Source organism: Odocoileus virginianus, chromosome 5 (assembly GCF_023699985.2).
Source record: "Odocoileus virginianus isolate 20LAN1187 ecotype Illinois chromosome 5, Ovbor_1.2, whole genome shotgun sequence".
NCBI lineage: Eukaryota > Metazoa > Chordata > Mammalia > Artiodactyla > Cervidae > Odocoileus > Odocoileus virginianus.
This window is the reverse complement of record NC_069678.1, coordinates 13221064-13232681: the sequence shown is the minus strand read 5'-3', so window position 1 is coordinate 13232681 and position 11618 is coordinate 13221064. Positions and strand designations below refer to the sequence as shown.

The 11618-nt window shown below is 56.4% G+C and overlaps 1 protein-coding gene across 1 annotated transcript; it reads left to right on the top strand.

The window, feature by feature from the left end:
* The first annotated feature begins 1471 nt into the window (after positions 1 to 1471).
* HDGF (heparin binding growth factor) lies at positions 1472 to 11242 on the top strand. Its single transcript, XM_020910823.2, has 6 exons — positions 1472 to 1854; positions 7959 to 8035; positions 8172 to 8310; positions 9002 to 9187; positions 9451 to 9674; positions 9868 to 11242. Exons 1-6 carry the CDS (start codon positions 1768 to 1770, stop codon positions 9872 to 9874), a joined length of 720 nt encoding a protein of 239 aa, XP_020766482.1. The 5' UTR covers positions 1472 to 1767; the 3' UTR covers positions 9875 to 11242.
* The last annotated feature ends 376 nt before the right edge of the window (positions 11243 to 11618 follow it).

The window sequence follows — 11618 nt, the reverse complement described above, 5'->3', positions numbered from 1 at the left end:
AGGCAAAACTTGTGAAATGCATTGCCATGGACATAAGGACAACCAACTGATATGAAGGACCACAGGGAACAAGGTCAGGTCTTGGCTAACGATAAGCACCCATCCCATGTCTGTGAGCTGGCAGGAAAGTAATGTGATCCCATCTCAAGTTGAGGAAACTGAGGCTCAGGGAGATGTTCAGAGGGTAGCACAATTCTCACTGCTAGTGAACAGCATGATAGGACGTGGCCCTGGATCTGGGCCTTTTGGCTTCATCTTGCAGTTCTTTATCAGGGAGATTCTGCATATGCTTTGAAGTAGGATCAGGAAATTGTGGGAAGAAAAACTCACTTATTTTCTCTCTTCAAACCTAGAACATTTTGTTGCAAAATTTTAAGAATCTAGACAATACTATAACATAAGATCCAAATATCTTATTTCTAAGTTACCACAGGTGTCTGGGAATTCAGCAAATCGAAAATCAATACAGTGACAGCAAAATAAAGATGTAATCATGGCAAAGTTTTGTTTGGTTTAATGATAAAACCCGAATCCAAGTTTTGGCTCTATCATTTCTTAATATATAATTTAAGCTGACATGTAGTCTCTGGAATCCAGCAAAATCACTCTTGTCCTTTAAGGCCCAACTCAAAGTCAACACCTTTGTAAAACCTTCGCAGATTCTCCCAGACTCTCACCTCCACCTGCGCCTCCCCAAGAGAGGTAGTGACTTCACGCTTCATCGAAGTGGGATTGGGATTTATTGGCATTCTACTGTCTATTCCCACTAGAACGGAGCTCATCTTTGCAGGTTTAGCTGGTGGTGAAGCCCAGATCTCTTTTGCCAGAAAGTACATAAAGAACAGAGTTCTATCTAACGCACACGGAACGTGGCCACTTTGCGCCACAAGTGCTCCGAAATCTCCTTGCTAACAAATTCCACCAAGGCCGTGGTAGGGCGCAATGCCCGACATTTCAGGGAACACCCCCGCTGACTGTAAGCCCGTCGAGGCCCAGGCCGAACTTCTCTGAGCTCAGTGGCGCCGTACCTAGCCCTCGCCCCAGCGCCCAGCACGCAGCCACGCCGCGAGTACGGAGCTAACAGTCACCGATGGGGATGGAGCCGAGGGCAAAGAGGCACGACGCCTAAACTTCGACACTTGGCTGCGCAGAAGCCGCGGTTGGGAGCGCCCCGTGGGCCCGGGGGAGGGGCGCCAGGCCGCTCCGTCCAGCCGGGCGCCAGCTCCTCCCGGGCGCGCGGGCGGGCCGGCACCCACCGACAGCGGGCACACAAAGCCTACTCGGCTCGCTCGGCGATCGGCTCCTCATGCCTGTGCCGCCGCGCGCCGCCAGGCGGCTCCAGGTTGGGCGGCGGGCAGTGGCAGGCACAGGGCGTCAAGAAGCTGCACGCATCAAACCGCCGCGGGAGGGAGTGCGGAGGGGGGAGGAGGAGGAGTGGGAAAAGGAGGAGGGAGGAGGAGTGGGGACCGGGCGGGGGGTGGAGGAAGAGGCCTCGCGCAGCGGAGGGAGCAATTGAATTTCAAACACAAACAACTGCACAAGCGCGCACCCATCGTACCGGAGCGTTGCCCCAGATCCGCGCCCGCCCCGTCCGTGCGGCGCGCGGGCGGAGTCGCCGTGGCCGCGCCGGAGCCCGGGCCGGGGGCCACCATCGAGGCGGGGGCCGCGCGAGGGCCGGAGCGGAGCGGCGCCGCTACCGCCGCACGCGCAAACTTGGGCTCGCGCTTTCCGGCCCGGCGCGGAGCCCGGGGCGCCCGGAGCCCCGCCATGTCGCGATCCAACCGGCAGAAGGAGTACAAATGCGGGGACCTGGTGTTCGCCAAGATGAAGGGCTACCCACACTGGCCGGCCCGGGTGAGCAGCGCGGCCCGCCGCCTCCTATCCACCTCCAGGCTTGGGTTGCATAACACCCGGGAGGGCACGAGCGCTCCGCGCGGAGGGGTTGGGAGTGGGGGCGGGGGGCTTCTGAGTCCCGGAGTCTTAGCCAAGCGACTCCAAACCCACCCGCCGGTTATATAATGGTGGAGGCGGGGTGGTGGGGCGGCGGCGGCGGCGGCGAACACCTGGCCACACGGCGTCCGCGCGTAGTGGCGTGTGCGCGGCGTGGGGAACCGAGAGCGCCGGTCACTTTCCGGCCCCCGGCTCCGCGTGCTCAGTTCCGCCCCCAGCCCCCATACTCCCAGCGGTTTCGGGCGCGCTGCACGGGCCAGTGGTGTAACTCCTCCTACCCCCCCCCAAGTGCCACCGCTACCCCCCTCAGGGACCCCCTTAGAGACCCCCAGTTTCTTCACTGATTGTTACCCCTAGTTCAAACTCTCCTCTTCCTAGATTAGATGGTTAAGCAGGATCTCAGCCCAGAAAGGGATAAACGGAGGCGGAGTTCGCTTCTACAAAACTTTGGTTTGGGGCATCCGTAAGATATCTAAAGCTAATAGGGTCGAGGAATCGTTGTGGGGGGGCGGAAGAAGAGGGAATCTGTCTGGTTTGGAAATCACCCGCTAGTACCCTTCACTCCTCACCCCACGAAAATACTCCTTCGTGTGCTGCCAACTCATACTTGGGGTTGAGGGTGGCAGGGCCCTTGTGGGATTGAGAAGTCCAGCCCGGGCTGCCCTCCCTGTGAGTGGAGGTGGAGGGAACCCGAGTTGCTTCTCCTCCCCATTTCTTAAGCCTCTCCCGCCAGAACGGTCCAGTCTGCCATGTGGTTGATTCAGCCCGCCAATATGAGGCGCCCCACCACCTCCGCCCAGCACCTGGCCAGGTGGGAGGGTGGGGCCCAAAAGCCCAGCCTGGCGCATTCATCATGTTTCCCCTAAGAACTGAGACAGGTGAAGTAACAGTATGCGAGGTTGCCAGAGGTTGTTGGAGGAGGTTGGGGGTGTCACAAGGGACAGTGCCTCCGGAAACTTATTTCAAAGTTGGTGTAGGGCCTTTGGGTTTGGCCCTAGAGTATAGGACTCCTGAAGAGTGAAATCCAAGGGTAGAGAGAAGTAGAGGGAAGGAGTCTTCGGGGCAAGGGGGCCAAGTGCAGAGCTGTGTTGTTGGCTGTGGGTTGCTCTTTTCCGTGTGAGTCTGTCATCATTTGGGCCAGACCATGCTCTGAGGAAAGTTGGTCCAGGCCCCCTGGGTCCTGTTCAGAGTGTGCAGACCAGCTTTGGGGCCAGTCTGAGAAAATCCAGGAGACCCTCACTCTGTACCCTCTCCTCAGGAATGTGCCTAATCCCATATGCCTTGAGCTCCTTGTTCCTGGAAACTTCTGGATGTCTGGCCTCTGGAGTGGGAGTGAAGTCCAGAGTGAAGCAGGGCTCTCCCAACTTCCAAGGCCTCCTAGGGGACTTGGGTGGTGGCGGCGGCGGGGGTAGTGTGAGCAAGTAGCCACGGCCAGCTGTGTGTGTGCATGTCTGTGTGTGGTGTGTGAACACTCATGTACTTTACCCTGCACCTTTGATCCATCTGGCTTCTTGGTTCAGATGCCAGGGTCCTGATGGGCAGGGCAAGAACTGAACCCAGGTCTCTACTGCTCCTACCTCCTGGGGAGAGACTCAGAGCCCAGAGACTGGGGAGGGGGCTCAGCTGGAATGTGGGTTGCAGAGGACCTCTTCAGGCTGCAAAGAGGGGAGGGCCCCATATGGACACATACTGGCCCATATGAAGAAGACCTTCGGGTTTCTGGTGGCCTTGGAGTAAGGGCAGTACCTGGGGCTGGGAATGCTATTTCTTCTTCATCCCAGGCCTCTAGGACAGGGGGCAGCCTGTTGCTCTGTTGAGGGCTGGACCCTTTAGATAAAGTTAGAGTTGGAGGGGGACCAGACTGGATCCTAAAGAGATAGGACCCCACCCTTTGCCTGTGCTCTGGGTCTTGATTATGAAAATTAGAGGGAGTGGTACACCCAAGCTTGTTATGTTCCAAATACATTCTCCTTGAATGCCAAAAGAGCAGACAAATTGGGGTCTCCTTACCATCCTTGGATGCTGTCTTAGTCTATAGAGTGGCAGAGCCTGAAGGGGGGTCTGGCTCTTCCTGAGATGGAGGAGGAATAGAGGAGCCTTGCTAACCGTTCCATATAATAGGCAACCAGAGCCCTCAGCCATAGTGAAGGCAACTGTGTGGACTTTTCTTCCTTAGGCCCTGCTTCTGGGGAGGGTGACTGACTCTGGGTGAGACTGGAACAGTCCAGTGCTTGCAGAGTCCAGCCAGAGGGACCACGTGGTAGGCAAGACCTGCCTGGAAGGATGGTGTGACTCCATCTTAACCTTCTCCTTTCCTCTTCTGCCTAACTTCCCCGGGGGATCTCCAAGCTCTTAACAATTAACCTCCAAGACTCAGGGATTTTTCCCCTTAGGTTCCTTCCTCCTTTCTCCACTTCCTGTTTCACAGTCCCGGAAAACCTGCACAGCCAGAGGGCCTCACCCATCTTTCCTCCTTCTGCCCCTCCCCCACATCCAGGCACCACCTTCTTTTCTGCCTCTCCAGCTTGCCACACTTTCCTGGCCCCAACTGTCTCCTGCCCCAGATTTTCCGGTTCCTGGGTCAGGTCAGGCCTGGGCCCTGGGTGTGGTGGTCAGAACCCTGGCTGGCAGTCAGTGTGGGCTTAGCCTTCTCTGCTGCCTTCCTGTGTGCTGAGCCGGGCGCCCCTGGGCCTGGATTGGGTATGAGGCTGGGGGAGAAAAAGTGTTTAATCTTCTCTCACCACTCCTCACCTGGGAACTTAAGAGCTTAGAAGGTGTCCATGGGCTCTGGCTGGGTGGGACTTCTGTGTGCAGGCCGGTCTGTAGGAGCTAGGCAGAGGCAGTAGGCAGGCGTGGGAGTGGAAGAGCCCCAGGCTGGGGGAAGTAACTTGCCAGGATTCCTAGAATGGCTGGGAAGGAGCAGAGCCCCCTCCCCTGTTGGCCAGGGGAGGAGGTGCAGTGGGGTCTCCAGCACTTCTCTGGCCCCACCCTGACCCACTTAGCCTTGACTCACTCGTTCTGAGTCAGAGTCTAGATATAAAGACACCGCCTGGGAGACACATGTCAATACTGGGGGTACAGGCCTCCCCTGAGACCTCATATCCTCTATGTTGTGGATGAAGAACTGCCTTTCACTTCCAAATGCAAGATAAGACATTTCCTTTGTGACTTGAAGGATGAAGGGTCCACTGGAGAAGGAATGTCTCCCCTTTTTGGGGTGAGGGGTTGGGAATTCCATTAAGTGAAAAGAGCACTGCTTTCCTGGCCCTTCCCCACAGGTGCCTACTCTCAAGGTCAGATGGGGTGGGGGTGGCATTACCCTTTTGGGGGTAGATGCCCATCTGCCCAGGTCCTTGGCCTCCCTCTTTCCTCTCAACCCACCCTTTATTTTGCTAGAAGTCAGCAGGGTGGGTATATGTGGTGTGTCTCGTTCTATTTTTAATTCCCATCCATTCTTTTGTTTCTCCCCCGCCCCTGAGGCTGGGCAGCTGGTGGCCTCCTGGATCCCATCACAGTGTTCGGCTACCTCTCTCTTTGAGTTTGTTTCCCATGGGAAAGAGACTGAAGGTTGGAGCGCCGCTTTGCCTGGTCTCAGCTCCTTGAGAGAACCTCGTGCGTGTCTCCTGTTTCTGACCCCTTTGCTCACCCGACCCCCTTTCCTGGGCCTCAGTTTCTCCCCTTTCATCACATGTTTCCTACAAGCCTGTTACTGCCCGGCTCAAGTGTGGTGCTGAAAACATGGAGCCCAGATGAGTTCCTAACTGGGACCCTTAGATATCCCCCCACCCCCCACCCCAAGTTCTCTTTCCTGATGCACAAAGATCCACGGAGAAGAGGCCTAGGAAAGGGCTTCTGCTATTATTGTCTTATGCCTGTCTCCTGGGATTTCTGAGCCCTGGATCCTCTCATTTTATTTTTTGTTCCCCCCTCTGAGAGGAGGGTGGGGAACTAGCTGGCAACAGGACCCAGGTGTCCTGGTGGAGGCGGCTCCTCCTCCGCCCACACCCCTCTGGCTTCCTGAGCAGGGTCCCGGCCCTCAGCCCTGGCTGGGGTTTCAGGCACAGCCAGGGACCCAGGTGCCAGACTCCAGGCTTGGGGGTGGGGTGTGAGTTAGTGTCCCCTCCTGCCCAATCTGGAGAGAGGGCCTGGGGGGGGGAGGAGCAGTCACATTCCTGGTTGCTGAGTGGCCCTGGGGGCGGGGTTGGGTTGTCATGGTGATGGGGATTGAGCTGGGGTGGGGGGACAGCATGCCTTTCCACCCCCTGCTCTCACACCCCTGTGTCTCTGGGTGGCGGGGAGGGCGCAGTTTGCTGGGCCTTCCTGGGGGGGAGGGGCTGGACCTCTGTCCCCAGAGGCCACAGGGCAAGGGGGGAGGTGCTCAGGAGCCTGAAGACTCCATGTCTGGAGCAAGATGCCCCTCAGACTCTTGCCCAGCTTCCACCCCCTCTCCTGGGTGTGTGTCAGCTTATTTCCATCCACCCAGCCTCCCTGTCTCCCCAAGCCCCTAGTCAGACACACTGTTCTACTCTCTGAGTGTTTAATCACTGCCTTGGCCTTTCTCTCTTTCCTATCTGCGCCTGGGGCCCCAGTCAACATGGCCACCTGGCCTCTGTCCGGCGGGAAGCCAGGCTGCTGGGGCCGCTGCAAGTGTTGCTGGGAGTTGTAGTTCTCTCCCAACTCAGCTTGGCCTGGGCTTCTAGGGCCTGAACGGGGAGAGGCTGTGTAGGCCACCGCATCTCACTATTTCCCTGGTCTCCATCATTCTGCACCTTCTCCATCACAGCATCCCTCACCCCCTAGGGACATTTGAGGCAGAGGATCAAGTCAGGAGCTCTGTTTCTGAAATCTGGCCCTCCCTAACTTGTCCTGTCATTTTGGGTAAATCACTTTTCTGAGCTTCAGTTTCCTTGTCTGTAAAATGAGAGTCTATATCATGCGACTTTCAAAAAGAGTTCCCCAGAATTCTTTGGGGGAGCTGTTACTGCTGGGTAATACTAAATAGGCAGCCTCTTGGCCTCACCTCTTCACTTTCAGTCAGAGCAGTCTGTTTTTGTCTGTTTCATAGTCATCAAGTGACTATTGTGTACCCACTGTGTGCTAGGCACTGTGCTGGACACATGAACAGACTTCGCTCATCTTGGGGAAGGTATAGTCCACATAGACATTAATATTGGAATTGTAAAAAGCACTGTGAAGGAGACGTGCTGAGAGTTTTATCTGGGAAACCGAACAGATTGGGAGAGATGGGGAAGCTTTCTGGAGGAAGTGATGATGGGCCTGAGGTCGGAAGGCTGATCAGGAGTTAGTGAGTATAGAAGACTGAGATCAGTGTGGCTGGAGCAGAGAGCAGAATGACAGTGTTCTGGGAGATGATGATAGCAGACATATATGTGGGACAGACCACTTTATGGTCATTTAAGCCTTACAGCCCTTGGACTGTGACACTCTCCATTTTACAGATGAGAAAACTGAGGTTCTGTAAGTTGCCCAAGGTCATACAAATACTAGTGGCAGCACTGGAATTCAGACCTTGACATTATGTATAATGGTGAATGGGTGGTCCCTAGAATCCTGAAAAGCCACTAGCAGGGAGAAAGAATGCTCAGACCCGCGCTTGGAAAGGCTCCCTCTGGTGGCAGCATGGAGAATGGGTTGTAGTGAGCCAAGAATTGAGGCTGTGGTTTCCGTCCAGGCCAGAGGCGTGACAGTGGGTGGACCGGCCAGGGTGATGGCAGAGACGTGGAGCCTTCTGGACGGGATCTGTTGAGGGATGCTGTTTGGTTTGTGAAGGAGAGGGAGGATTTCTGCTGGCCTTTTGTGTCTGACTTCCTTTGAACAAAGTCCCACTGCTTAAAATGGTTTAGAAACCCCTTGGTGAACTCCTAGGTCCCTCTCAGCCTGATTTTCACATATGTGCCTTAGAGGTCAGCCCCCGCAGCCTATCCTCTGGCCCCAGTTCTTGACCGTAGGACTCCAGCTCATCTTCCCTTTCCTCATTTTGCTCTCAGATTGACGAGATGCCGGAGGCTGCCGTGAAATCAACAGCCAACAAATACCAAGTCTTTTTTTTCGGGACCCACGAGACGTGAGTGAGGGGGCAGAAGTGGTAGGGAGGGCCGGCTGGGGGGGAAGAGCGGTGGTGATACCACCCCTTGCCTGTGGGGTTGCACAGCTCAGATGCAGTGAGGGGCTCGAGAGCACAGTCTCCCATCTCTCACCAGGGCATTCCTGGGCCCCAAAGACCTCTTCCCTTACGAGGAGTCCAAGGAGAAGTTTGGCAAGCCCAACAAGAGGAAAGGGTTCAGCGAGGGGCTGTGGGAGATCGAGAACAACCCCACCGTCAAGGCTTCTGGCTACCAGGTGAGCTGCCGGCCGCCCCCAGAGACCACCCCCCCTCTTTGGAAAGCAGGTGTGGCCATAGGTGTGATCACACAGGACCCACGTGTGATGCTTAGTCTTCATGAACAGGGGGACTCAGAAACCAACACCAGGGCTTTCAGAGTAGGCGCTCGTGGGGTGAGGGGTGGGGGGCTTCCTGCAAGAGGGCATGGGGCTATGGGTGTGCGATGTAGCTGTGGTGAGGGGCCACTTGTTAGACAGCGCCTGGGAGGGGCAAGAACAGGACCGAGGCGGTAAGTGGGGGCAGGCCTTCGGCGGGCCCAGAGTCAATAGAAGACGTGGCCTTAACTCTTTCCACAAAGGCTTCCAGGAGGAGGTGCTCGTGAGCCGGGCAGGATGAGGCGGGAGGGTGGGGGGCGGGGGTTGGCGGGGAAAGGGTCCCAGCTCCCTTTGGGAGAAGTTGACCCGAGGTTTTGCCTCCTGCTCCAGCCCTCCCCCCTCCTGCACAGAGCCCTGCCTGCCCGGCCAGTGGGTTTACCCCGGGGCTAATCCGACAGAGGTGGGTCTCAAATCACTTGTGAGACTGGGCACCTGGGTGGGGGCGGGGGAGAGGCGGGCGAAGGAAGGAGTGAGTGGCCGAGGGAGGGGTCTGGGGAGGGGGCCCTGCGCGGCAGCCGCTGGTGCCACTCAGCCTGCGCCGTCTCCACCGCAGTCCTCCCAGAAAAAGAGCTGTGTGGAAGAGCCCGAAGCCGAGCCCGAAGCCACTGAGGGTGACGGCGACAAGAAGGGGAACGCCGAGGGAAGCAGCGATGAGGAAGGGAAGCTAGTCATTGACGAGCCAACCAAGGAGAAGAACGAGAAGGGAGCGCTGAAGAGGAGAGCGGGGGACCTGCTGGAGGTAACTGCCCCCTACCTGGGCTCCCAGAAGCAAGGCTCCTAGTCTTGAGGAGAGAAATTACTGCTTTCTCAGGGAGTGTCCAGTCTGAGAGACTCAGCCCCTCGTCCTGGGGGGCAGGCCCTCCTGAGAAGATGGGCTGCAGGAGACAGTAGAGCTGGCAGAGTGCTGGGCTGCCCGGGGAGGAGCCTCTGGGGAGAGCGGGGGAGGCTGGCGTTGTCCCCGCCTTGCCTCAGCCGTCCCTCATCTCTGCCTATCCGGCGCAGGACTCCCCCAAACGTCCTAAGGAAGCAGAAGACCCTGAAGGCGAGGAGAAGGAGGGGGCCGCCTTGGAGGGTGAGAGGCCCCTCCCAGTGGAGGCAGAGAAGAACAGTACCCCGTCTGAGCCCGGCTCTGGCCGGGGGCCTCCTCCGGAGGAAGAAGAGGAGGAAGAAGAGGAAGAGGCTGCCAAGGAAGACTCGGAGGCCCCGGGCATGAGAGATCACGACAGGTGAGTGAGCCCCCTGCCCCTTGGCAGCTGGGCTGGGAGGGCCCAGCCCTCTGCTGAGAGGAGGAGGAGGGCTTGCAGCAGTCAGCCTCACGGGAGGCAGGGCGGGGCTCTCCCAGGAGAACCGCGCTGGCTGGGGCCTGGCCAGGCCAAGGCCACATCATTAACCCTTCTCCCCTCCAACCCTCCCCCGCAGCCTGTAGCCACCAATGTTTCAAGAGGAGCCCCCGCCCCGTTCCTGCTGCTGTCTGGGTGCTACTGGGGAAACTGGCCATGGCCTTCAAACTGGGAACCCCTTCCCCACCCCAATCCACTCTCCTTTTCCCACTCACTCCCCCCTTCTGAGCTCAGACCCTGGAGATTGACCCCGATGGGGCAGGCCACATGGCCCTCACCTCAGTGTCCCCACACACCTGTGACCTGAGTCAGGTCCATGTCTTCTGCTCTGTGGGATGAGATGAGGCCATTGTGTCCCTCCCTGCCTGGAGTTGTTTCCCAGTGTACTTGTTAGGGCCTGGACCGGCTATTTCCATCTCCTGACACCCTTCGCCCCCTTCCCCGGGCATTCTAGATGTCTAGGTTGGCTGGGATCAGGGCTATGAATGGAAGGGATGGAGAATAAATAGCAGGGTGGGCTTCTGGGGTCTGGGAGGGGCAATCTTCAAATTGGGGTGGGGGGTTGGGTAAGAGGATGACATCTCCCTGAGCTCCTGTCCCTTCCTCCCACACCTATTATCCCAGCTGCCTGGATTCAGGGAAAGTGGGACAGCTGGGGTGGGGGGGGGGGGGGTGCGTGGGGAGTGGGAGAGGCGCTCCCTTCCATAAATCTTTGATTGATAGTGCCCAGTTGTCTCACTTATGCAGACCCCAGGTGTTGTGGGAGTTACAGTTTATCATCAAAAGATTTGGGGTCTTCCAAGTTCTTTGGGTCAAGGACCTGAGATCTGAAGGACTGACTTCACCCAGCTTGGGTGGGAGTGTTGAGAGTATTCATCCCCCTTTAGATCTCAGGCCAGAGATGGGATGCCCTGGGGAGACCCTTAGCTACCCTTTTCCCTCTTCTCACAGTGCTCAAGGCCAGCCTATAGTCACACACATCACCCAGACATAAAGGAAAAGACACATTTTTTAGGAAATGTTTTTAATAAAAGAAAATTACAAAAAAAATTTTAAAGACCCCCCCATCCCTTTGTGTGCCGCCCACTCTTGCCCCCATTTCTGAGGTGCACTGGGAGGCTCTCCTTCTGTTTGGGGCTTGATGACTTTTCTTGTTGTAGTTGGAGCTTTGGTGTTCCTGCTGATGTCATTTCCCATCCACACACCCCCGACCTGGTCCACTCAGTGTTGTCACCAGATCCGATTTGTAACCCACTGAGAGGCCAGAGGGAAATAATCGCCCTCTCCCAACCTCTTTCTAGTGGTTTCTTTGCCTCTTTGGTTTCTTGTCTCTTTCACCCTTGCCCCGCTCCCTTGGGCTCTGATGAAAACTTGCTGACTGTAGCTTTGGAAGTTTTAGCTCTGAAAACCGTAGATGATTTCAGTTCTAGGAAAATAAAACCCATTGATTACTACATTGGATTTTGACTGGTTCTTGGAGGTGTGTGGGTTAACTGGTGGTGCAGGGGAGTGGGGAAAGAGACTACAAATGGTTTCCAAATTCTCTTCTCAGATTCAGGTAAGGGGTGCCAGCTTCCTCCATCCTCAGTCTGTTAGAAATACCTAAAATTCACGTAGAATTTCACTCTCGAGAGTCTGGAGATCAAACCAGTCAATCCTAAAGGAAATCAACCCTGAATATTCATTGGAAAAGACCCTGATGCTGGGAAGGATTGAAGGCAAAAGGAGAAGGGCAGTGCAGAGTATGAGATGCTTAGGTAGCATCACTGACTCAATGAACATGTATGTGAGCAAACTCTGGGAAATAATGGAGGATTAGAGGATTCTGGC